A 25,509-nucleotide genomic window follows, 5' to 3' on the forward strand; every position below is an offset into this window, starting at 1 on the left:
CCTTTTTGCATGTAATACAGAAAAGCATTCATATGCACAATGCAATGCACCAATCGTAGCCCAATATAGCACTATGATCTGTGAGTGTCTTTGTTTTGGAGGGGTATTTCCTCATCCATCATGTCACATTAGTACCGTAGCTGCAGTTGCCACAAGGGTCTTGTTACAGGGAAATTGGTTGTCGCTGCAGGAATGTACCCAGGCAATCGCGTTGGCTTGGCTCAGACCACAGTAAACTGATGCTGCACCTTGCGCTGAATGCATCACTGGAATTTCTCGGCAAAATGTCAACATTGGGCTCCAGGCTGTAAAAATATGTTGGCATCATTGCAATCCTCTATACCTACATGCCTAATATCTCTATCAAGTTCAGGGAGAAACAAACTTAAATGAGACATTTTGAAGCCATTTGACACTCTGTCTGTAGTGGTCATAAATCATTATACTATATTAATTTATTTAGATAATATATCTTTTTTTGTTCACTTTAAAGCAATGAGAATGAGATCTTTTTGCATTAAGGTACTGAGAAGTGGGGGAGGGAATGTGCTTATTTTTGTGGTAAGCAACATTATGCCACCACTGGTCGATTGAGCTTAACTTGTATTGAACCCGTAATATACTAAATCATCATTAAAATATGATGTTACAGAATTTAAAAAAAAATTAATGGTCCTAAAACTAGACTTCTGTTTCTCTGAGCAATATATATATATATATATATATATATATATATATATATATATATATATATATATATATATATATTTTTTTTTTTTTTTTTTTTTTCTTTCTTTGCTTTAGTTTGATTTGGGGGTGAAATATGATTGGGACATGTCTGAACATCTTTTTCATCAATAATATTCTAAACATTCGTATGACAGGTTGATTCATCCTGAGGCCAGATTTAACAATCGTCCCAAAGGAATCCCCATGTCTGAATAGTGGTGTGTTTCATCAGTAACTCGAGACAGTGTTGTTCATACTGCTGAGTGATGTATTATTTGTCTCACCTACAGCATATGAATCTTACAGACTGGTGTGAGGATAACATATTCCTCTGAATGCCAGATCAGCAGGGTGAGGGGCCTCTGTACATGGCGCTGACACCCCAGACAGAAAACAAGGGCCCTCCGTCTGCACCTTGTTCTATTTTTAGATTTTCCACAATATCAGGGATGCTTTGTAAAGAATTAGAACGATTACTTGGCTTCTACCTGTACACTATATACCACACATACAGTATTTTATTATACTTTAATAAGGATATTTTTTATTTGGTATATACATGGTAATACCATGTTTTGCATGTTCCATGGCATCACCATGTTTGTGGACTGTACAATGGTATTACCATATTTTTGAACGTACCATGGTAATATTATGTTTTGGGGCATGTACCGTAGTAATATAATTTTTTTATTATTCTTTTTTTCTTTTCTTTTTTTGGACATGTTATTGGACATTTGGTATGACCATGTTTTAGAAAGTGCCATGGTTATCATGTTTATTAAATGTACCATGGTATTAACATGTTGAATGTTTTGGGATATGTCCATGGTATTGCCATGTTTTTGAACACGTAACTTGGTAATAATGCCATGTTTTTTTTTACATGCGCCATGGTATAACCATATTTTTGGATTTGTACCATGTTATTACCATGTTTTTGGACACGTATCATTGTAATATCATATTGTTTTGCACATGTATCATGGTATTACCATGTTTTAGAACATGGAAATAATACCATGTTGCTTTGCACAAGTACCATGGTATTACTGTGTTTTTGGGCATGTACCATGGTAATACCATGTTGTTTAGGGCATGGTATAACCATGTTTTTAGGTACCATGTTAACACCATAGTAATCTCTGGAGTACCATGTGAACCTCATGAATATGGTATCATTCTGTACCATAGTATATATCAAAGTACTGTGGTATGATAGCATCACTGTAACACAGTAGGCTATCGTCGCCGTCCTTTTTTTATAATGTTATATACACATGCGTACAGATAGCCTATGAATGTGTATATACATATGACGGTTAAATTAAAACCACTCACTTTGTGATAATAACACAAACATTATAGCACACTGATACAAAGAAAATGATAATAAAACTTTCTGATATCTCATGTCTCAGCATCTAGTTTAGTGACGCACATAACACCAGAAAGCAGAGATGGTCATTTGGCTCTGTTCACCTGCTGGGGAACTGTTAGTCTTACATATCAGTTAAATACTCATGGGATTAGTCATTTTCCCCCCTCGCCACACCAATCTGTTCTGTGGGCATGATCCAGAGTGTAAAAATAGCAACAAACCTTTATTTATAAGACTGAGGAACACTCAGGAGGAAAGCAGCACGACTTGTTAGAAGATTTAAATATTTACCTTTAATTTAGCTTCTTATTTAGTTAGTGTGGTTAATGGTATGAGATGCATTGCTTGAGCAGGACACCCAGGTCATATCTTGTGAACACGTACAGTGATTTCCAGGAGACTGATGAGATCGCCAGAGAATCGTATGAAGCCACCTGGTTAGATATGTTGATGGAGACGAGACCAGAATACAAGTATGTACTTCTTTCCCCTCTGTGATGTATTTTTAGATATTAAGTGGGTTTAAAGGAACAGTTCATCCCCATGTTGTTCCAAACCTGTTAGCTGTTTTTTTTTTTTTTCCTGTGAAACACAAAAGGAGAAATTTTGAAGATTTTTTATGCAGCTCTTTTGAAGCAGTTTGTATAGTTTGTGAAAGTACTATATAGTCCCATTTGCTTTGTTTGTACAGAACTTTTAGCTTTGGTATGAGTGTGACAATGCACTACTAACAAACTTTCAATATCCTCCTTCACAGGATGAAACTCTTCGAGAAGGACTCAGCGAGAAAGGAGAGCTATGAAAAAAAGCAGGTGGTTCATTTCACAGTGCAAAGGTTCCCAAACCAGACGATTTGCATGGGACGAGAGGGGGGACCAATGCAGAAGTATCATTTACCATACAAAAACATTCTCCCAATACCAATATTTTTGCCCAGAGACATCACACAGCCTGACGTGACCCGCAAGCCCTCTCCCTCTAGATTGAAATCTGTCATGGACTCTGAGACTAGTTTAAGTGGAGTTTGCCCTCAGAAGAGAGAGGTCTCATCCATCACCCAGCATAAGCCAATGGTAATCCAACCGAGGACTCCAAACTTCAGAGCGTCAAGCCTCATCTCTCCACCACGAGAAACACTGATCGGCTTCCAGCGAAGGGAGTGATGAGCTGATGAAAGCTGTCTGCCGTCATGGACATGGATACAATGACGAGTATGGTGGGTGACCTCACTCACATTTATGAAGACTGTACTAAATCATAGCACACTAGAGGGTGTGAGCATGTGGATTTTGAAGGCTGAGATGACTCAATAAGACTTTAATAAGAAAGATACAGATCAGATCAGGCCCCAGAAAGTATGTGGACTCTTAAGTCATGTATGAATGTCATTGCATTAGATTACAAAATATCATACCAAGTGGCATCTGCAAATATGATGCAAGATCTGAGACGTTTTTGCAATTACTGGTGCCAAGATAATTTTTAGTGGATGTAAGTTCACACAGGTGTAGTTCATCACATGAACTATGTATCTGTTCCATTTACATTTTACAGTCAATCAGTGTCTAAATACTGTACTTTGTCTTCATTTAAAAAAGTATATCTGTCGTTTGGCTTATATCTATTATGTGTCCAAACACTTTTTTTTGGGCCACTGTATAGTATGTTAAAGGGATAGTTCATCCAAAAATGAAAATTCTCTCATCAATTACTCACCTTCATGCCATCCCAGATGTGAATGACTTTCTTTCTTCTGTTGAACACAAATCAAGGTTTTTAGAAGAATACCTTAGCTCTGTAGGTCCATAATGCATGTCAACAGGGTCCAAAACTTTAAAGGTCCAAAAAACACATAAAGGCTGCATAAAAGTAATCCATACGACTCCAGAGGTTAAATCCATGTCTTCACAAGCAATGTGATAGGTGTGGGTGAGCAACAGATAAATATTTAAATCTCAACTTTCAAACAGCCCTCCAAAGCGCTCTTCTATCCTAAGAGTTATTCTTCTACTTCGTGCATATCGCCACCTACTGGGCAAGGAGGATAATTCAAAGTAAAAAAAGGACTTAACTATTGATCTGTTTCTCACCCACACCTATCGTATCGGTTCTGAATACATGGATTTAATCACTGGAATCCTTTGGATTACTTTTATGCTGCCTTTGTGTGCTTTTTTGAGCTTCAAAGTTTTGGACCCTGCTGACTTGCATTGAATGGACCTACAGAGCTGAGATATTTATTCTTTTTTTATATTATTCCTTGTTTGTGTTCAGCAGAAAAAAGAAAGTCAAACACATCTAGGATGGTGAGTAAATAATGAGAGAATTTACATTTTTAATTTTCATTTAAACTATTCCTTTAAGGTATTTTTCTATTACATTAGCAATGATACAGATGTAACTGGAATACTGTCTCCCTTTTTTAAGTGTTTATCCAGTGCAACAGAGGAAAACTAGTGAAAACAATAATAGAAAATATTAATAAATTATCTTGCTTCTCTTAAGATGCTGACATTGCAAAAGTTTGAATTAATTTAATTTCGATCTATCAGGTTATAAATACGCTGTTGCTCTCTTTCTCAGCAGGTTTAGACAGTACTGCAAGACCGACATCTCTGCTGGACAAACAACCACTTTTCAAAACAGTCAAACTACAGTTCCTAAAATACTTCCTATAATTTGTCTAGTATTGATAATATACTAGTACCAATCTTTTACACATTATCACTTTGTAAATCTCATTCATATATTTTTATGGCACACAATAAAAATAAAACAATAAACCTTGAGTCATTCAAAATGTAATATATTCTTTAATTTCAGAATGGTTGTATATTTATCATAAATGCCAGTAACAGCTTGTTCATATGTCAGATATATATTAATAATGACTCATTTGACTTCATACTAAAAATGAATAAATCCTATTAACTTAAATAAGTTAATCAATAATGTAACAAACATGAAAGCATTAGAACAACTGTTTTAATTTCTACAAACAAAAAGAACAACAAATGATTAAGATAAACTTTATTCCTGACACAATAGAATCATTTTGCAGCTGCATTTTCAGATATGATTGTCAAGGACTAGGGATAGTTTAAAGGACAAAACATCACCTTTTGTGTTTCATGGAAGAAAGACAATAATACAGGGTCAGAACTATATGAGGGTGGGTTTTGGGTAAGGTTTCCCTTTTACAGGCTCAAAAGGTTTCCACAAAGGTTTGGCATCATAAATAGTTAACTGAAAAATGATGGCAATAAATTAGATTAGCAAAGGAAAACAGCAGCAAGATTTTGTTTCATAGAGATCTGTGATTCTATCATAGGTTCCTGCATCAAGGTCTGTTGGAGTTCGGTGGCCCTCCTTTGAGTGTCTTCTCTGCCCTCTTGTGTTTCTGCAGAGTGACCTGCAGCTGCCAGTACCTGAGATACAGCCACATCAAACTGCCATTCTTGCGTTTATCAGTGTTAAGCAAATCTGCGCAGTGTCTGTCATTCTTAAATATGTCCCTGAGATCCCCCTCTAGATTCAGCTCTGCACCCACAGGGTCTTTGGCAGCCTTCAGCAGCAGGTTCTTCTCCATCTCCAGACGTTGTTCCCGTGGCAAAAGGATACTGCAGAATGCTTCCTGCCTCTCCACTAGCTTCTCCTCTAGTTCCTGTAAGAGAGTCTGAGCTCTGCGCTGCCACTCCTCCTCTCGTTTCAGGGCTTTCTGAAGCGCCACCCTGGCCACGCCAGACTGGAGCAACCAGTTCTTCTCTTGCTCCAGATCTTGCCGTTCTTGTTGAAGCTGCTTGCGTTCCTCCATGAGCTGCTGGCTCTGAGAGATCAGGGCCTTCCTGTAGCCCTTCACACGCTGGCGCTCATTCTCAAGCTCCACCTCCAGCTGCGCCGCCGTCCGTCGGTTTTCCGTCAGCGTGTCTCTGTACTTCATCTCCAGGTCTTTGGTGATAGCTGCCATGTCGCTGTTGTACTTATCTTTCACATCTTGGATCTGTTTCTGTGATTCACGAGTCCATATCCAACCTGGGTGGGAAAAAAACAAGTGTGTGTTGGCAAAGGACACAGTTTGTGTTCAGTTAGTTAGTTACCTTTTTTAACCAGGTAAAAACTCTTTTGCAAGAGTGATCTGACCAAAAAAGCGAGTAAGAGACAAACAGCAATGATACATAAAGAAGTATTTCAACATGGAAAAAAATTACACACTTGAGTTTTAAAAAGTATTTAATTTGGATAATTACCTTCAAAGAAAAGCACAATAATACCATTAAAAAAACTATAAAATAAAATACTACTATACATCAGAAGAATAATATAAAATAACAAACAAAGAAATTAGTCAGTGGATTTTACAAACTCCCTTATAAACACTAATTTATTTCAAACCCAAAAAGTGAATATCTCATGTAATATCCATAGTATAATATTGTACATAATCTCTTAAGACCTCTGCTTAAACATTTGAGACAGGTATTACATGATCAACCTTAAGTTTATGTAAAGGGACACCTACGAAATGCTGCCAGACCAATCATTGGCACCAGCAGGGCATAATTCCATCTACCCCCACCATCTCCTCGGGCTGGATCTGGTCTAATATTCCATCTAGGCGGATCATTCAGGTTGTTCATGGAGAAACTCTGATCAAATGGAGAAGAATATACAACTTATGGGCTGTTTGATTATTCTAAGACATATTTTATATATTAAATGGACAGTAAACTGCCTATTTGTCAACAAAACATAGGTTGAGCTAGCCTAATAAAAATGTTTTCCCAAGTTATGTGTTGTTAGAATGACAGATGAACTGTGTACATTTGTCTGCTTGGTGTTAAAGGAATATTCTGGGTTTAATACAAGTTAAGCTCAATCGACATCATTTATGGCATAATGTTGATTACCACAAAAATGCATATTCATTTGCCCCTCCTTTTCTTAAAAAAAAGCAAAAATCTTGGTTTCAGTGAGGCACTTACAATGGAAGTGAATGGGGGCCAATCCATAAAAGTTAAAATACTCACTATTTCAAAAGTACAGACACAAGACGTAAACAATGTGTGTTAACATGGTTTTATTGTGATACAATTTCTTACTAAACTTTTCTGTGTAAAGTTATATCCAATTTTACAACTTCGTTGCTACAGTATGACGACACAACGCTGTGAACACTACAATGGCCATAAAACAATGATTTAAACAACTTTACAGCTCAAATAATACACAAGTTAACAGAAGAATTTATGTAAGTGCTTTTATAAAATTATAAGCTTCACATTTCTGCCTTTAACCCCTTCAAACATTGGCCCCATTCACTTCCATTGTAAGTGCCTCAATGTAACCTAGATTTTAGCTTTTTGTTTTAAGAAAATTATGAACGAGTCGAATTTATATTTGTGGTAATCAACATTATGTCAACAAATGCTGTCGATTGAACTGAACTTGTATTGAACCAGGAATATTCTTTTAACATTCAGATATTCCATACATCAAACAAATCAGCACAGTGCACAAGTGAAACATTATTATCATAGTTATGAAGTCAAATTAAAAACATCATAACATATACTTTAAATAAAAATGACCTGCAGCACAACACTGCTAAAAACTGCAACCCTGCATATGATGACAAATGCCTTTCTTCAGCAGGTGCATCTGAACTCAAGCACAAATGTTTAATAACATATAGATCTATCCTGTTCACTTAGTAACGGAAACATGACATATTGTATCCTTTAGCTCACCTTGAACAATCTAAAGTTATATGAATAAGATCCTTCAAGACAGCTCGGACATTAATGCAATTCCATAAACAACATTTAATCGTCCATTTATGATTTCATAGGGGAGTTTGGCGAGTTTCTTATTTATTTTTATTGATTAAGTTCATGGTATACAGTCATAGTTATTTTAAATGACATAAATTATAATATATTTGTCATATATGCTCTTAAAGTCATCTGTATTTGCTCAAACTAAAAAAAACACAATTGCACTGAAACATTGACACCCCCACAACTATAGTTAGTATAGTCCTTAGGGTGGCTCATGTGGGATTCTATGCGTTCCTACCAGCGCATGAGATGCGCAGACTGAATCATGGCTGCAGTGAGCGAAGCATCTAGACTGATGTGCAGAATAGTTTTGACTGACAAAACTGTAAGTGACACAAAACTTTCTTTAATTACACTGTGATGTCTTAGTTGTGGTTTTGTTATGTTTAGTGGCAAATTTATTCTTTCATTTTACTTAATATTGATAGTGCTTGGTTATTCTGAAAAGTTACAAAACGTTACTGATATTTATATATATATATATATATATATATATATATATATATATATATATATATATATATATATATATATATATACACACACACACACACACACACACACACACACACACACACTGGTGGCCAAAAGTTTGGAATAATGTACAGATTTTGCTCTTATGGAAGGAAATTGGTACTTTTATTCACCAAAGTGGCATTCAACTGATCACAATGTATAGTCAGAACATTAATAATGTGAAAAATTACTATTAAAATTAGAAGAAAAAAAAGAAAATGTTCAGAACTTCTTAAACTACTTCAAAGAGTTCTCATCAAAAAATCCTCCACTTCAGCTTTGCAGATCCTTGGCATTCTAGCTGTCAGTTTGTCCAGATACTCAGGTGATATTTCACCCCACGCTTCCTGTAGCACTTGCCATAGATGTGGCTGTCTTGTCGGGCACTTCTCACGCACCGTACAGTCTAGCTGATCCCACAAAAACTCAATGGGGTTAATATCCATAAAACTCTTTTCCAATTATCTGTTGTCCAATGTCTGTGTTTCTTTGCCCACTCTAACCTTTTCTTTTTGTTTTTCTGTTTCAAAAGTGTCTTTTTCTTTGCAATTCTTCCCATAAGGCCTGCACCCCTGAGTCTTCTCTTTACTGTTGTACATGAAACTGGTGTTGAGCGGGTAGAATTCAATGAAGCTGTCAGCTGAGGACATGTGAGGCGTCTATTTCTCAAACTACAGACTCTGATGTACTTATCCTCTTGTTTAGTTGTACATCTGGCCTTCCACATCTCTTTCTGTCCTTGTTAGAGCCAGTTGTCCTTTGTCTTTGAAGACTGTAGTGTACACCTTTGGATGAAATCTTCTGTTTTTTTGACACTTTCAAGCATTGTATAGCCTTCATTCCTCAAAATGATTGACTGAGGATTTTCTAGCAAAAGCTGTTTCTTTTTTGCCATTTTTGACCTAATATTTACCTTAAGACATGCCAGTCTATTGCATACTGTGGCAACTCAAAAACAAACCCAAAGACAATGTAAAGCTTCATATAATGAACCAAATAGCTTTCAACTGTATTTGATATAATGGCAAGTGATTTTCTTGTACCAAATTAGCAATTCAGCATGATTACTCAAGGATAAGGTGTTGGAGTGATGGCTGCTGGAAATGGGGCCTGTCTAGATTTGATCAAAAATGACTTTTTTCAAATAGTGATGGTGCTGTTTTTTTACATCAGTAATGTCCTGACTATACTTTGTGATCAGTTGAATGCCACTTTGGTGAATTAAAGTACCAATATCCTTCCGAAACAACAAAATCTGAACATTATTCCAAACTTTTGGCCACCAGTGTGTGTGTATATAAATGGGTTACAAGACATTTAGATTACACAAATGTTCCAAGTAAGTGCCCTGATAATACCAAATTTTTAATGGACTAAGGTCATACCATGTTTTTCCAAAGTACCATCATTTTATTCTTTGAATTAAAGGTGTATGAATATGAATGCAAATGGTATATGAACATGGTAATCATTAATTACCGTGGTACTACCATCTGCTACCATCACTGTACCATGGTACTTTTTAAAGGGCAGGTTATATTTAAATACTGTACCAGCCTGAGTTACATTAATCGCCACATATTGTGATCATCAGATAAAATAAAGATGGTGTTTTGATATTTAACAGGATGTTGACAACACAGTTTATTTCGGTCAAGTGTGATTTTGACATTTGACCTTTCTTGATCAGCTTCCAGTCGTAGCCTAAATATCATCGAGGAACCTCCACTTTTCAATCTACGGCAAGAGGGAGAGTGCCAAAGTTTCAGATGGAGTGAGTAAGCTGTAATGACAGCAGCTATTACATACACTTTACATTCATTAAAAGAGCCCAGAATAAAAGTATGTTGTTGTGTTGTTCAGGTGTCCACACATTATCCAATGGATTTTGAATTTGCTGCAGTGGTGGTTGGAGCCGGATTCCGAGCGGCCTTTGGTTTGTCTGAAGCTGGGTTTATCACAGCCTGCATAACCAAATTGTTTCCCACCAGATCACACACAGTGGCTGTGCAGGTATAGCTCACACATTCAATAATATTAAACCTATATCAGCAGTTTAAAGGGGAAAACACCGCATTAATTTTAGATGAGGGATTGCTGAATTATGTTTGGTTTAAAAACAATTCATTTGTATTGAACCTTGAATATTTTTTTAAGCTCAATCAACCACATTTGTGCCATAATGTTGAAAACCACAAAAATCTATTTCGACTTCTCCCTCATTTATTAAAAGATAAAAAATAAAAAGCAAAAATCGTGGTTACAATGGAAGTGAATGGGACCAGTCCATAAACGTTAAAATGCACACCATCTCAAAAGTATAGCCATAAGATACAAACATTATTCATGTTAAAACAACTTTTGTGTGATAAAACCACTAACTAGCCTTATCTGTGTAAAGTTATAATCAATATTACAACTTTGTTCTCATAACGACGTAACATCGATAAACCCTGTAATCTGGTAAACACCATAACGCCGGTAAATCCCTGATTTTAGTACACTAAGATCATGTTAACATGTAAAATGTTTACATGTTGTGGCAATACTTTTTTAATAGTGTTTTATTTATGTTTATAGACCATTTCAAGAATGTAAAGAAAAACAAAGGAATTAGAACAGTCCAGGCGTATTTCCAGGTCCTTTCAACAAAGTCTCTTTTTCAAGGTAAGTCAGTCCACTCGGCGGCCATTTTTGGAACGTTCTTGGGCAGGTTTGGCAGCAATTTTCCTATGTAAACAGCGGCATGAAAGTGCAGCTCCTAACTACTTGAATGTAGAAAGACTGAAATCTCCAAAATGGTTGGTCAAGATTAAGATAAAAGAACATATATATAAAAAAAAGCCGTAAAATCTGACAACACTGCTGCGGCTTCACTCGAGTGGTCCGGCTTCCCTGGGCCTCAACACTTAAGGGGAATAGCGGCCCGGCATCCTGGCCCATGGGCCGCGACGCGACGTGTGCTCCAACTCACGCAGGGGTTCCTGGGTGCAGGTCCGGCAATGCATCTAACTTGTACCCGGCCCTCTCCGCTCCGTTCCTGGACCTGTAAAGACGTCAGCAGGTAGAGTCCGGTCTCCCGAGGAGAGGCGCGCTCAGTGTTTAAATGCAGCGGTGATGAGGTTCTTCATTGGGATCACGCAAGCCCCATCACACGAAGTGGGGTGACGATGATCCACGGGAAGTGCGTGTCGTTCCGTCACAACTGGTATAATAAATTGTGTTTCTTTACTTCAGACTACGCTAAAAACTAAATTATACCATCTTGTATACCTAATGCGCATGAATATTCTCGAATTGATTGACAGGCGATTTCTGTATTTAAAAGGTGATTTGCTATTTTACCTGTAAGGCGGGTTGACCGTTGGCTGCCGTTGGGCGTTCCATTTTCTCCCATTCATTTTAATAGAAGTGGCCCGTCTCTGCTAAATAGTTTCTGTTTTGACAAGCAGGAAATGTTCATGGAACAATGAACAGTCCTTGATCTATAGACTGGCCCCATTCACTTCCATTGTAGGTGCCTCTGTAACTGCAATTTTTGCTTATTCTTTTTTTTTTTAAATAATCAATCCTCATCATCACCAAAGGTGGAATCCTCATCAACCGTTAAGGTAAGCAATTTATGGAGTGCTATGCACCTAATGCTAAAGACTTGGCCTCTAGAGACGTGATGTCCCGTGCCATGACCGTTGAGATCCGGGAGGGGAGGTGTGAAGCTGCCAATTAACAACTATTAAGAGATTATAAACTCACAGACTATTAGGGTGATCCCCGCATCTCACAAAAACTCTCAAGAACCATATTTCAAATCCATAATTCACTCCAAAATTAAAAGAAAAAATAAGAAATTATATTTTGCATGAAGAAAATGCAGAAACAAGTTTTTATGGCCATCAAGATTTTTTGCATTGTCACATTGAGCACATTTCTCTTCTAAACTTTCACTGCTGTATTGCAAAATAATATCTAAAGTACATTTATAAGTATACATCGTGGTAATATGTTTTGCACTGAATTTAATTTAAATGTTTAAAAAAAATTGTCTAGTTAGGAAGATTTTCATTACTTTATTACAGTAATGAGAATGAGATTTTTGTGCAGTACAGAAACGATTATCTGAGGGGAAATAATTAATTGTCATAATGCAAATGCAATGCAAAAAAGGTAAAAATATTAAAGGTCCTAAAATAGGCTTTATTTTATTTTTATTTTTTGTATACAAAATACAAGATATTATTTTTTTCTTTTAATATCAGGGGGAAGGATGTATCTGGTTATCTCTTTGTGAGATTAACACATTAGAAGACATCCAGCACTTTGATCTGAAATAGAAGACTTACAGAGAAATACTATTCTTTTCAATTTAAAATGGTAAAAAGACAAAGGAAATTATCTATAGGAAAAATATATAAATCCCAAAAACATATCCTTATTTTACACCATCGCAGAGACGTGCACTCACAGTGTTAACCATATACTCATTTAGACAACTAAAGGCTCTCAATAAGGAGAAAAATCTTGGTAAACCCCCCATTATTGGACACTCACAATTGCAGAATAAATTAACGGAGTGACTATTTGCACTAGGTGTAAATAGCACCTGCCACAATGTGCTGCTATTTGCACTCAAATAGTCTGGTGGAAACACAGAAATTGAAGACAGAGTGCACCCCCTAGTGTCCCTAGATGGTGTAGTGTGTAAAGACAATAAAATAAAGGTATTACATTTCTTTTTTCAAGTGGACGACCTGGATTCGATTCACCCTTTTGTTCCACTTTTTCCCATCCATTTTTCTGTTTCCAGTTTTAAAAATGAATGTTGATTGCCTCACAGTGATTTGGTTATGGTGACAGTCGCATAGTTGAGAGAAAGGTTTGATCCGGGTTAATTTAATCATGTTTTTTTGGCAGAAGCCATAGTTTTAATGCAGTTAATCATGGCCTTACTTACAGTAATATGGTGTTTATATCGTAACTATGTTTAAATATGATTTTACTACTAAATACCATGGTGAGACTATGGTTAACATAGTAAAACCATGGTTAATTTTTGTAAGGGAAGGTTAGGGTTAGGTTTAGGGGTAGGGGTTGGTGTAGGATGTCTGTGGAACTCTAAATAAACACAATAAACACACTGCAGTGATACTGTATGTTAGTATTAAATTAGAAGTGCAAATAGCATCTATCGCTATGTAAATACATATATATATATATATATATATATATATATATATATATATATATATACACAACGATCAGCCACAACATTAAAACCACCTGCCTAATAGTGTGTAGGTCCCCCTTGTGCTGCCAAAACAGCGCAAACCCGAATCTCAGAATAGCATTCTGAGATGTTATTCTTCTCACCACAGTTATACAGAGTGGTTATCTGAGTTACTCTAGACTTTGTCAGTTTGAACCAGTCTGGCCATTCTCTGTTGACCTCTCTCATCAATGAGGCATTTCTGTCCACAGAACTGCCGCTCACTGGATGTTTTTTGTTTTTGGCACCATTATGAGTAATTTCTAGAGACTGAATTAATCCTGTGTCAGTACGTGTCAGTATGAAGTCCAAGACCACTGTCGTATCCGCCGGTTAAACTTTAAATAAAAATTAAAACATGGAAATATCAGGAACTTTTAAAATTGTGATTTCCAGTTAATATACTGTAATTCTCTCTATATAATTTATATCTATATATCATTTCCTACTTATCCTGTTTGTGAGTGCACTCTCTATAAAATTAAAAATCCTTGTTTAGTAGTCATGACTGGAAAATTCATTGGTCAAAGGTGTGGGAACCCTGTCATAGTCAAAATAATCCCCAATTATCTCCAAAGAAGAAAATGCCCCCACTCAAGCCCAAAGCTGGTGAGGTGTCTGTTGCCAATCTGGACAGGCTGAGATTCACCAGTGGCAACACAAGAACCTCAGAGATCAGACTCAACATGCAGAAGTTTTGGATTGATCAGTCTTTGACACAAGATCTCAATGCTCCAGCTATAATGAGCTGATGATGATGTATCCTCCTGTCTTTCCCCATGTAGACTATGCAGAATCACACTTCTGTTTTTTAGGACAGGTGATGTCCTAAAAGAAGCATGCAACAAGATGGATGCTGTCTACAAGTGCTTGTATGACATCAAAACATTTGACAGATGTCAGGCTTTCATTCTTCTTTTCATCAGGTGTCCTACAACTGAAATAAGACCCTTGTAATCAGTACTTAATTTTTGCATCATAACTGGTGTCAATCAGAAAGCTCAAAGGATCTGCTCTTTTATTACCATCTGCAACCATCATGAGGATTAGTCAGTGTTGCAGTTTTTAAGTAACGTTCTGTAATTTTAGATATTGTCTGGAACAGAGATTTGAGTCTCTTGAGCGGCAGAACCTGATGCTGAATTCGGTTCAAACCATTCACTCAGCAGAAGCTTGTAAGTCGAGGAGCCCACGCCAGAGAGGACTACAAAGTAAGACCTCTGTTTAGGCCTGCTATTAACAATCCACCTTGGGTGATGCGATAACAAGTGGCTAAATTTAAACTTTGAATAGTGGTCTGCAAGTTTAAAACAGTTTGATGGATATAGCTTATTCATTTTTTGTAGTTTGATGGGATTAAGCCTTGTTAGATGTTTGTTGTGTTGAACATCGCTAGGGTGTTTGGCTGATTGCTAAGCCATTGCTAGCCAGTTTCAAGGGTGTTTTGAGTGGTAGCTATGGAATGGCGTTGACTGATTTCCAAGGGATTGCTATGCAGTTTCTAGGGTTGCTAAATAGATAGGTACAGTAGATGAACAGAGATCAAATGTCCTCTTAAGATTTAAGTAGAACATGAGGTGATGGCATTATATTTATTCTTTCAGGACAGAGTGGATGAGTATGAATATTCAAAGCCTCTTCATGGTCAAGAAAAGAAGCCCTTTGACCAGCACTGGAGGAAACACTCTTTTATATGTCGACAAAAACACTAGGAATGTAACATAATATATATTCATAGGCCAAACTTTGTTCATGTAAAGTTAAATATTTTAGGCTTATCCATAGTGCCATGCATCTATAGTGTAGCCCTTGTACACAAGACAGAGTTGATGGTTGTTATAGTTGGTGATTTATTGAGTGTATCGCTCTTATTTTCTCCAGGTAACTTTGGAATACAGGCCTGTGACTGACAGCTCGCTGAATGAGGAAGACTGTGCAGCTATCCCTCCTGCTATTCACTCCTATTAAACATACAGTACACAGGGGCCTGGGTAGCTCAGCGAGTATTAACGCTGACTACCACTCCTGGAGTTGCGAGTTTGAATCCCGGATGCGCTGAGTGACTCCAGCCAGGTCTCCTAAGCAACCAAATTGGCCCGGTTGCTAGGGAGGGTAGAGTCACATGGGGTAACCTCCTTGTGGTCGTGATTACTGGTTCTCGTTCTCAATGGGGCATGTGGTAAGTTGTGCGTGGATCGTGGAGAGTAGCATGAGCCCCTTATTCAGAGTCTCCGCAGTGTCATGCACAATGAGCCACGTGATAAGATGTGTGGATTTATGGTCTCAGAAGCAGAGGCAACTGAGGCTTGTCCTCTGCCACCCATATTGAGGTGAGTAACCGCACCATCACAAGGACCTAGTAAGTAGTGGGAATTGGGCATTGCAAATTTGGAGAAAAAAGGGGATAAAAAAAACAAACATACAGTACACACCTTTATTATCTCATTAATTAACTTTAATCATCTCAAAGCATGTGAGAAATTACTGTAAATATCATAACTCCATTATTTATAAAGGGAAACTTGCAATCATGGATCAAAAGTCAGTGTTGAATTGCACAGCTAGGTTTATTTTAAAAGTCTGAGGATGTACATGTAAGTCGTGTTCACATATACAGCCTTTCCAGAAAATTACTACAATTTCCAGTTTAGAGGTCATGTGTGAACACGACCCTTTTGAAAATACTGGTAAATTTTGCTCTGGCAATTTTCCTTAATGCGAAGTTGTATCATTACCTATAAATTTCCTTATTGATGGTATGTGTGAACAGCGCATTTGGTTCATTTACCAGTAAAGGCAACCCAACAATTTTCCTGTAATTGACCTGGTGTGAATGGGGCTATTGAGTACATGTTCAGTGACCTCTTGGGGACAAACTTGGTGTATGAACTGAAAGCTGAGCTACTTGTATTGGGACTTGTATTATAATCATTGCACTTTTAAGAACCAAGGGGACCTTAAAGGAATATTCCAGGTTCAATACAAGTTAAGCTCAATCAACAGCATTTGTGGCATAATGTTGATTACCACAAAAAATCAATTTTGACCCATCCCTCCTTTTTATTTTTATTTTTTTAAAAAAAGCAAAAATCTGGGTTACAGTGAGGCACTTAAAATGGAAGTGAATGTGGCACATTTTTGAGGCCACTTTATGAGCCGTCTTGGTTGCGAAGTTATTATCCCATTTACTTTTTTCCATAGGGATTTCATTAAGTACAGTTTTCATTAAATAGTTGATAAAAGTCATGAACCAAACCATCCAGCTCCAAGCTGAATGACAACATTACAAACTTTGATTAGAACCAAAAATGTATTTGAAAATCGACAAAAAAGCAAAGATACACGACTGTCTCCTTAACATGTTTAATGGGGGAATGAACTACAATCCCATGAACCACTGCGAATGACATAATTGAATGAAAAATTATGAAACAAAATAAAACTATTGATTTAAAGAATAGAATTAATTTATTTAAAGAATATTGCAAAATATCCAGGTATAAAAAGTAGTTTTAGAATGTAGGGAGACTGACTTGATTGCATTAGTCACAGTGCGTCATGGAAATGAGCGGTCGCTGCAGAGCCCTTTTGCTGCGGTTTGTTTCCTGCGAGTCTCTGATTGGTGGATTTTCCCCTATGGGATCATAGTGTAGTTCTTCTCCAGGAATTCTGCTATTAAAGGAATATTCCAGGTTCAATACAAGTTAAGCTAAATTGACAGCGTTCGACTGTTCCCTCCTTTACTTTAAAATTAGCGGAAATTGAGGTTACAGTGAGGCTCTTACAATGTAAGTGAATGGCGACAATTTTTGGAGAGTTAAAAGGCAGAAATATATAATATAATAATACAATTTTATAAAAGCACTTACATTAATTCTTCTGTTAGAACTCATGTTTAAACTTAAGTTGTTTAAATCGTCATATTTTCAGTCGTTTTAGGATTTATGACGTTACATCATTCAATGAAGTTTTTAAATGGGATATAACTATACACAGAAAATGTTAGTAAGCGATTTTATCACACTAAAATCATGTTAACACACGTCTTGTGACTATATCTTTGAAATTGTATTTTAACTTCTGTGGATTAGCCCTCATTCACTTCCATTGTAAGTGCCTCACTGGAACCCAGATTTGTTCTTTTTTTAAAGAAAAGGAGGGACCAGTCGAAATTTGTTTTTATGGTAATCAACATTGTTACGAATGCTGTTGATTGAGCTTAACTTGTACTGAATCTGGAATATTCCTTTAAGTGCACCTTGTTGTCCATATTTAGTACATGAATGTTGAAATGAAGCATGTTGTTGTTTTATTATTTAAAAAAAAAAATTAAATGCATCATAAGATACATTCTAAAGAGTGAGTAGTCCATATGTCTTATGTTTTAAAACAAATCCAGATTCCAGTACAATAGAGTAACAGCTATGACTACAGTATATTTCAGTGTGCAGCACACATCAAACTGTTACAATAGAGTCATGATCATTAAAGAATGAATGAAGCTGTTCACATTTTTTTATATTTATTAAACAAAACAGTATGTCTTTATTTCACTGTAAATACATATATTACATTTTAAACCAATATGGACGTTTCCTGCTGCTTTCGATTACTCTCTTGCCCTTGTCTGCATCAGAAAGAGTTTCATTTGCATACAAAACAACAGATTCCACAGCAGGAGTTTTTAGAGGTCCACCTTCCATGATAGAGATTTGCTTTCGTATCATCGCAGTCTCCTTCCTGACCTTTTCATAGCAAAATCCACACAAAACATGCTTCAATTTCATGTTGCCACACTCTGGACACGGCTCAATATTGTTCTGGAAGAGAGGTGAAGAAATATGTGAGAAATTAAGACTTGAATGAGAATAACAAGTTGCTCTTCATTTGAACTGCCATTTGTCTAGTACAAAGCATTGTTTAAACAAAAGTGAATGCTGCTTTCATTTGCAGTGTCATCTTGTGATGGGCTTTCTTTTTTGGAGACAAAGGAAGCAAAGTGTTCTTACCTTGACTTCTATCAGTTTATTTGGGTTTCGTCTTCTGCAGCGATTCACTTCGATGGTTCGTCTCTTTTTTGGAGCTGCCATCCAAAAGATACTGTCCATGAAACTGGGCTCTGGGTTTTCTTTATTGCTGTTATGGGCTTGCGGGAGAATGCTGGGACCATTCACTACCAGAGCTGGACCTAAAAACGGGGTTTATATGTTAAAATAATGTCAAATTGAGTGATAGGAATGATGGTTAACACACTAGCATTTCAAGCATACACACTACACCCCAATTACTGTCAATTTAATCTTAATAGAGGGCAGGTACTACAGGCAATAAATCATTCATTTGGGAGGATTTCACAATTTGTGATTACATTTGTGATTTTCTGCACTATTTTGTAACCTTAACTTTCAAACTTTCAAGAACACCAACAGAGGTTAAACACATTAAATTGTGATTTTATATCACGTTTGCCAATACACCATTGTGTGACATTTTACTGATATAGTAAACAATATCTCTAGTTTCATAATAGAAAGAGACACATAGTTTTACATTTTGCTTCTTAAATGATAAGGCATCTAACTCTCAGAGAGGTTTTTAAAAACCTTTTTTCTTTGGGATTTTATTTTAAAAGAGGAAAAAAAGCATGATTACTTACATGCACCAAGTACTTTATTAATTATTGTGTTAAATGCACAACAATTGTACAAAAGGGGCTTTTGGTATAATATGCAAGTCTGTGCATATTTAAAAGGATTATGCGTATTTTCGAATTTTAAATCTACTTTTTTGTAACAAAGCAAAGTTTCATTTTGATTAAAGTAAAAGAAACACTTTAGCCTATTCAACCAGTAGCATCTTCCATACAAACTACAGACTGTCATGTGTTTCCTTGAACAGTTGACACACCAGAGACATCCCACAGAAGTGACACTAATGAGAATCCAAACTATGAAATGGTCTTTAATTTAGAATTAATACGTGTAATATAAGATGACAATAATGCAGTAATACATGACACCTTCATCTCAAGTGTGTCCACTTACACAAGCTTCTGTCAAATCCCGCTGCTTGCGCTAAACTGAGTTCCAGACGCTGAAGAGATTGTCTGAAAAACTGAATTAAACCCGATAGTGACATTGTTCTTCCGTTCTGTTTTATTCTATTAATTCAACTCGTACACACCAAACATCCTCACGGTCATTGCTGAACACAGACCCACCACGCAATTTGCGCATGCGCGTTTTCCTGCACTGGTACATTCTGGGATTTGTAGTTCAACGTTTCTAAAGTTTCTCTGAGGGGATAATTTGATACACGTTAAATATGAAAAGTTAAACTAATAAATAATCATTATTTTTTAGGTTATATTTAAAACTATTTTTTACAAATATTTTATAATTTAGGGTAAATTAAATAGGTTAAAGTTAAACTAAAATGTGAAAGTAAACGATTATTATCAACAATCCATAAACTACATTACCCACATTTCAATCTAGTTACCACCAGTAACTCTTTCAACCAATCAGATCAATTAAACACGTGACGTCACTTCCCTAACAGACACAGAACACAGCCATGGCAGATAGAGGGTATAGTTTCTCTCTCACCACTTTCAGGTAATTAACGTTATTATTTTACTATATACAGTGTATTCGTCTAGATTACATCAGTGTTTTTCTATGCATCACAAATCTTGAGTTTAGCGAGAGTTCCGCCAGTCAAAAGCATTTGTTAAATATCACACCGGCATTGATGCAGAGTCACTGTGTTTGTGATGTAGTGCTGCCTCCATGCGCATCAACATTTATGAAAAGAGACTAATTAACACATATTGCATTCCATAGTGACTGTTTCAAACACTCTCAGGGATGTTTAAAGAACAGGTTTTGTTTTTGTGATTGGAACTTGTTGAATTTACTTTCACTTTCAGTGGGAAAGCCTTTGCTTTATGTATCCTATAAGACTTGTGAATTTCATCATTATACTGGTGGTAAAATATGACTGGAAATAAGTCATTTAAGTATACTTGTCTTTTGCATGTTTTACCAACTCTTCAGCATAGTGCATCGTTTTGCAGATCCCTTATAATCTATTTGTTTGTTTTTAGCCCTTCAGGGAAGTTGGTCCAGATTGAGTATGCTCTGGCAGCTGTGGCGGCTGGTGCCCCTTCAGTGGGAATAAAAGGTGCAGAAAGAATCCTTCTAAGTATCTTCTTAAATGTATTTATTGAAAATTCTCTCATTTACTCACTTTCATGCCATCCCAGAAGTGTATGACTTCTGCTGAACACAAATGAAGATTTTTAGAAGAATATCTCAGCTCTGTAGGTCCTTTAAATGCAAGTGAATGGTGGCCAGAACTTCAAAGCTCCAAAAATCACATAAAGGCAGCAGAAAAGTAGTCCATACGACTCCAGTGGTTTAATATATGTCTTCTGAATCGATGCAATCACATTAGGTGAGAAACAGATCAATATTTCAATCTTTTTTTTTTTTTAACTATAAATCTTTACTTTCACGATTATGTTGGTCAATATTGAGATCACGATTATTTAACACGATTACTCATTGACTTTGGAAACATCATGCATTTATTGAACTTTTAAAAAAACTTGTCCTTTTTAATAGTGGATTTCCTTGAGCTTGAAATGTAAAATGCACTGGGTAGGGGAGGAGGCTATTGTCATATGATAATTATTTTGTCACGTATGGTAGTCAAATAAAAGAGAGCCTTCATCGCCATAATCTACTTTTCATCATTTTATTGCAGCAAGATCTACCATGTACAATAAAGGCTATACATTATCACAATACCAAAATTTCAGTAGTCTGTATTTGATGATTCTCAATACCAGCTTCAAAAGCACAACAAATAATAACATTAATATGTTAATTATGGAAGAATGGTTTCAAGTTCTTAAGTAATTATTCAAGACTAGTAAACAGTCAGTAATAAAATAACAATAAAAAAAACAGCATAAAAATAATAGAACAAAAATGACAAATTAAGAAATTTCAGTGCTTTTTTGAACAGCTTTAAAAGTTTTGAACAGCAGTATCAAGTATTCAAGTAAACATTCAGAATGAAATGCAACATAAAACTACTACTGGTCTTTACTGTATGATTATAATACATTAATACTTTTTAAAGCTACTAAAGTTACCCAGTAATTTTGAAATGTATTTGACTGTTCAGGTGCACATTAGCATGAGCATTTTCACACACACACATATGCCACCTGTCAATCAAACAGGGTGCAGCTGTTACTGGATCACTAGTGAACTATAACATTACATGCTCTGGATTACTTACTAACAGCAGAATAAGAATATGAACTTTCTGACACAGGCACAGTGACACAGGCCTAGGCTATCACAGATATAGCTGGTTATTTATTGATGTTTTAATCAGTCTGTTTGTCCGGTCGGGCAAATCAAATTATTTTTCACTTGCACCTTCAAAAATCCACTTTTCCCGGACAAGTGTTAATGTCGAGCCCTCATTAAATATTGTATTCAACATTCTCCGATAACAATTTTTTCTTCTGCAGTATAGCTCCTAAAGTAAATGAGTTTTAGATATTATTTTGGAAAACAAGCCAGCCGTATTTTGTTCCAGTGTATAATGGGCTAAGACTACACACTCACCTTTATGTTCACTTCGATCCATCTTTAATTCACAAAAAACAAACTTTCTCTTCTTATTAGTGCTGTGTATCACCGTTTTTCTTAATGATAAGATACACACATTTCACTACGTCGCGAGCCATCACGTTATAATCTAGCTGCAGCAAACACGCACGAGTGACGAGCATCCCCGCGCCAGAGTGTGCATCAGCTGGGAGAAGATTAAATCTCTTCCCCAGTCACGTCACGCAACTCATAGACGCGGCGCTGACCACACAGAGAAATACCAGTTTCGGAGTTTATTTTTATAACCCACTTCCTTATTATTTGAACTTTAATAAAGGATGCTTTAAAGATGTAATGCCGTGGTGTTTCATTGCGAAACGGAATGCGGCACAATAATTGTTTTATCTCAAATATCTTGTTTTCATAATCGTTGGAAGCCAAAATCGTAATTGAAAATAAAATTTGATTAATTGCCCAGCCCTACTTTCACATTCTGAAAGTGAAAATGGAGATTTATAGGAAAAAGGACTTAAATATTGATCTGTTTCTCACCCACACCTATCATATTGCTTCTGAAGACATAGATTTAACCACTGGAGTCGTATGGATTACTTTTACGCTGCCTTTATGTGATTATTGGAGCTTGAAAGGTCTGGTCACCATTCACTTGCACTGAAATATTCTTCTAAAAATCTTTGTGTTTTGCAGAAGGAAGTAAGTCATACACATCTGGGACGGCATGAGGGTGAGTAAACGATGAGAGAATTTTCATTTTTGGGTGAACTATCCCTTTAATAATTACCTTTGGACTGAAAAACATATCTTATTGAATTAAGTGCCTGTAAGTCACCGGTCTGATCATTCTATTCATTTTAAGAAGCTTTCACCGGACTACAACATTGTGCATTCATTGATATTTTTCTTTCTCAGCTGCAAATGGTGTTGTTCTGGCAACGGAAAAGAAACAGAAATCCATACTGTATGATGAGCAAAGTGTCCACAAAGTAGAGCCCATAACCAAACACATTGGTATTGTCTACAGTGGCATGGGTCCAGACTACAGGTATGTATTATGGGCCTGCATGCCCAAAGACTGATTCTTTATGTGAAATAAATATGTGGAAATTGAATCCAAAGTGCAGATAACATACAAAGCTGCTTTTCTGACGTGTTAACCACCAACTTCATGTTTTTTGTAATCTTTTTAAACAAAGTAAGATTGATTTTTCATTCAATTGTATCTTTAGAGAGAATGTAATAAATGGGAAAGTTAAACCGCTCTGTAAATGTTTGTTGTAAAAGGTCTTAACTGTGTCTGTAGGGTTCTTGTGAGAAGGGCACGAAAGCTGGCACAGCAATACTTTCTGGTCTATCAAGAGCCTATTCCTACAGGCCAGCTTGTTCAGAGGGTGGCCTCTGTTATGCAGGAGTACACACAATCAGGGTATGCTTGATATTGCATCATTTATCCCTGTTACAAATATTCTAGAAGTTGCCCTACAATTACTTGTATGCCAGATTGTAAGAAAACATTTCAAATAGATGCTTGATTTGCAGCCCCTACCAAAGTGGTAATGGCACAAGATGCAGATTTGTGTCATGTTTTTGTTAGTCATGTGCTTCAATTTAATATGTATGATGCTGTTTTGACACAGAGGAGTTCGGCCATTTGGGGTGTCCCTCCTGATTGCTGGCTGGGATGAAGACCGCCCATACCTATTCCAGTCTGACCCTTCTGTATGCTATGCTATTCTATTTGGTTTAGTCATTACATTTTGTGTCTTAGTGCAATCTGTAAGCTTTAACTGAAATGATCATCTGTTCAAAAATTGACCTTTTGTTATGTACTGTATTTGCAAAATAAGATGGACTTTGATCTTTTAAAGGGTGCATACTTTGCATGGAAAGCCACAGCGATGGGGAAGAACTATGTGAATGGGAAAACGTTCCTTGAAAAAAGGTATGCATATATATATTATATATATACTTCATAATTTCTAATACTTAGTGCCAAATTTAGGCATTTTTACACTGTCTTACCAGGTGCGATGTGATAGTGACATCGTATAAAATCTCTTCAATGTAAATCTGAGTTTCTGTCCAAACCAACTGCGATGAGCAGCAGGACATTTTGTCGGTTTCTGTTTCTGCTATATCGCACTGTGTAGCCACATCCACAGTGAAACCAAAATCCTGCTCCACATAGATGTGCATTAAACATCAAATATGTTCTGATTGGTTTTTTTTTGTTTTCGCTTTCAGTCTGAACAGACAATTGACTTGTTGCTGGAAACGCATTGTGCTTGGTCAGGATGCAGTGTAAGAGCTTTTCACACAAAGCATCTTATTTGCTTGATTTTTCTGTTCCAGATATAATGAGGATCTTGAGCTGGAAGATGCAATTCACACAGCTATTCTGACTCTTAAGGTAATAATTCACTGCACAGAATATGTTCCTCCTGTCTGTGGTCATTGCAATGATGTATTAGATACCATAAATATTTCAATGATTAAAATGTTATCTGTGATGTCTAGCTGACCCATGTATTTTGGTACAGGAAAGCTTTGAAGGTCAGATGACCGAAGACAACATTGAGATCGGAATCTGCAATGAAGCGGGATTTAGGCGATTGACCCCAGCGGAGATCAAAGACTATCTTGCCGCCATTGTTTAAAATAAGCTTTTTTTGCAAGTTGTTGCCGATTAAACACTGTTTATCTTGATGTCTGCATTTGCACAGCTTCATTAGTACTTATTCATGAGTTTGAGGAATGGAATTGAAAGTTGTATTGTTTATATTTTGTGTTTCTTTCTTACTGAAGGAAAGAATAAACCACTCTTTTGAAATCCTGTTTAAAGTTTCCATTTGTGCTGTTGAAGAGCGTTTTACATTTGTCAAAATACAAGCCAAATGTGACTATGCAGCAAACAGCAAAAAATAATTAAATATTGCAAGGACACTTAAGTCTAGTTTTATCATGTACTTACGTTTACATTACATTTACATTTATTAATTTAAGGGATGTACTTCAACTAATGTACTCCAATCTCAAATAAATAAATAAACTTAAAAAAACATAACGTATGGGCGCAAAATATCATACGTCTTGGCTCCAGTGTCTACAAATAAGCTCATGAGGGGGTTTGGC

General features: G+C 36.4%; 4 protein-coding genes and 1 long non-coding RNA gene across 7 annotated transcripts; 3 read left to right on the forward strand and 2 right to left on the reverse strand.

Moving 5' to 3' along the window:
* Positions 1–2,363: 2,363 nt before the first annotated feature.
* LOC127454470 (telethonin-like) lies at positions 2,364–4,881 on the forward strand. 2 transcript variants are annotated; one of them, XM_051721709.1, is made up of 3 exons: positions 2,364–2,583; positions 2,868–3,326; positions 4,694–4,881. In XM_051721709.1, the coding sequence occupies exons 1-2, from the start codon at positions 2,447–2,449 to the stop codon at positions 3,271–3,273; spliced, it is 543 nt and encodes a 180-aa protein (XP_051577669.1). In that variant the 5' UTR covers positions 2,364–2,446; the 3' UTR covers positions 3,274–3,326; positions 4,694–4,881. The 2 variants fall into 2 exon arrangements, with proteins under 2 accessions (XP_051577669.1, XP_051577670.1); XM_051721710.1 differs by having other exon boundaries at positions 4,697–4,881.
* Positions 4,882–5,123: 242 nt separating this feature from the next.
* LOC127454468 (coiled-coil domain-containing protein 127-like) lies at positions 5,124–7,938 on the reverse strand. Its single transcript, XM_051721704.1, has 3 exons — positions 7,858–7,938; positions 6,630–6,756; positions 5,124–6,142 (listed from the first exon to the last, which is right to left on the reverse strand). Exons 2-3 carry the CDS (start codon positions 6,745–6,747, stop codon positions 5,451–5,453), a joined length of 810 nt encoding a protein of 269 aa, XP_051577664.1. The 5' UTR covers positions 6,748–6,756; positions 7,858–7,938; the 3' UTR covers positions 5,124–5,450.
* A 273-nt stretch (positions 7,939–8,211) lies between these two features.
* On the forward strand, positions 8,212–16,677 carry LOC127454474 (uncharacterized). Of its 2 annotated transcripts, none has more exons than XR_007899555.1 (4): positions 8,212–8,272; positions 10,154–10,237; positions 10,327–10,476; positions 15,608–16,677. It is a non-coding gene; the product is annotated as an uncharacterized LOC127454474 (long non-coding RNA). The 2 variants fall into 2 exon arrangements; XR_007899556.1 differs by lacking the exon at positions 15,608–16,677 and adding an exon at positions 11,044–11,105.
* Positions 16,678–18,213: 1,536 nt separating this feature from the next.
* Positions 18,214–19,965, reverse strand: LOC127454112 (39S ribosomal protein L32, mitochondrial-like). Its single transcript, XM_051721082.1, has 3 exons — positions 19,771–19,965; positions 18,736–18,914; positions 18,214–18,546 (listed from the first exon to the last, which is right to left on the reverse strand). Exons 1-3 carry the CDS (start codon positions 19,862–19,864, stop codon positions 18,295–18,297), a joined length of 525 nt encoding a protein of 174 aa, XP_051577042.1. The 5' UTR covers positions 19,865–19,965; the 3' UTR covers positions 18,214–18,294.
* A 287-nt stretch (positions 19,966–20,252) lies between these two features.
* Positions 20,253–25,328, forward strand: LOC127454034 (proteasome subunit alpha type-2-like). Its single transcript, XM_051720960.1, has 8 exons — positions 20,253–20,343; positions 20,835–20,911; positions 23,290–23,422; positions 23,681–23,803; positions 24,015–24,096; positions 24,246–24,319; positions 24,730–24,787; positions 24,918–25,328. Exons 1-8 carry the CDS (start codon positions 20,303–20,305, stop codon positions 25,032–25,034), a joined length of 705 nt encoding a protein of 234 aa, XP_051576920.1. The 5' UTR covers positions 20,253–20,302; the 3' UTR covers positions 25,035–25,328.
* Positions 25,329–25,509: the final 181 nt, after the last annotated feature.

Source organism: Myxocyprinus asiaticus, chromosome 16 (assembly GCF_019703515.2).
Source record: "Myxocyprinus asiaticus isolate MX2 ecotype Aquarium Trade chromosome 16, UBuf_Myxa_2, whole genome shotgun sequence".
Lineage (NCBI taxonomy): Eukaryota > Metazoa > Chordata > Actinopteri > Cypriniformes > Catostomidae > Myxocyprinus > Myxocyprinus asiaticus.

Coding starts and splice junctions, on each gene's coding strand:
- LOC127454468 (XM_051721704.1), bottom strand. CDS start 6,747: ATGAACAACCTGAATGATCCGCCTAGATGGAATATTAGACCAGATCCA. Junction 6,143..6,629: donor GATTGGTCTGGCAGCATTTC/GTAGGTGTCCCT, acceptor TTTCCCACCCAG/GTTGGATATGGACTCGTGAA.
- LOC127454470 (XM_051721709.1), top strand. CDS start 2,447: ATGCATTGCTTGAGCAGGACACCCAGGTCATATCTTGTGAACACGTAC. Junction 2,584..2,867: donor GAGACGAGACCAGAATACAA/GTATGTACTTCT, acceptor CCTCCTTCACAG/GATGAAACTCTTCGAGAAGG.
- LOC127454112 (XM_051721082.1), bottom strand. CDS start 19,864: ATGTCACTATCGGGTTTAATTCAGTTTTTCAGACAATCTCTTCAGCGT. Junction 18,915..19,770: donor GGGATTTGACAGAAGCTTGT/GTAAGTGGACAC, acceptor CCCCGTTTTTAG/GTCCAGCTCTGGTAGTGAAT. Junction 18,547..18,735: donor ATAAACTGATAGAAGTCAAG/GTAAGAACACTT, acceptor CCTCTCTTCCAG/AACAATATTGAGCCGTGTCC.
- LOC127454034 (XM_051720960.1), top strand. CDS start 20,303: ATGGCAGATAGAGGGTATAGTTTCTCTCTCACCACTTTCAG. Junction 20,912..23,289: donor CCCTTCAGTGGGAATAAAAG/GTGCAGAAAGAA, acceptor TTTCTTTCTCAG/CTGCAAATGGTGTTGTTCTG. Junction 23,804..24,014: donor CAGGAGTACACACAATCAGG/GTATGCTTGATA, acceptor GTTTTGACACAG/AGGAGTTCGGCCATTTGGGG.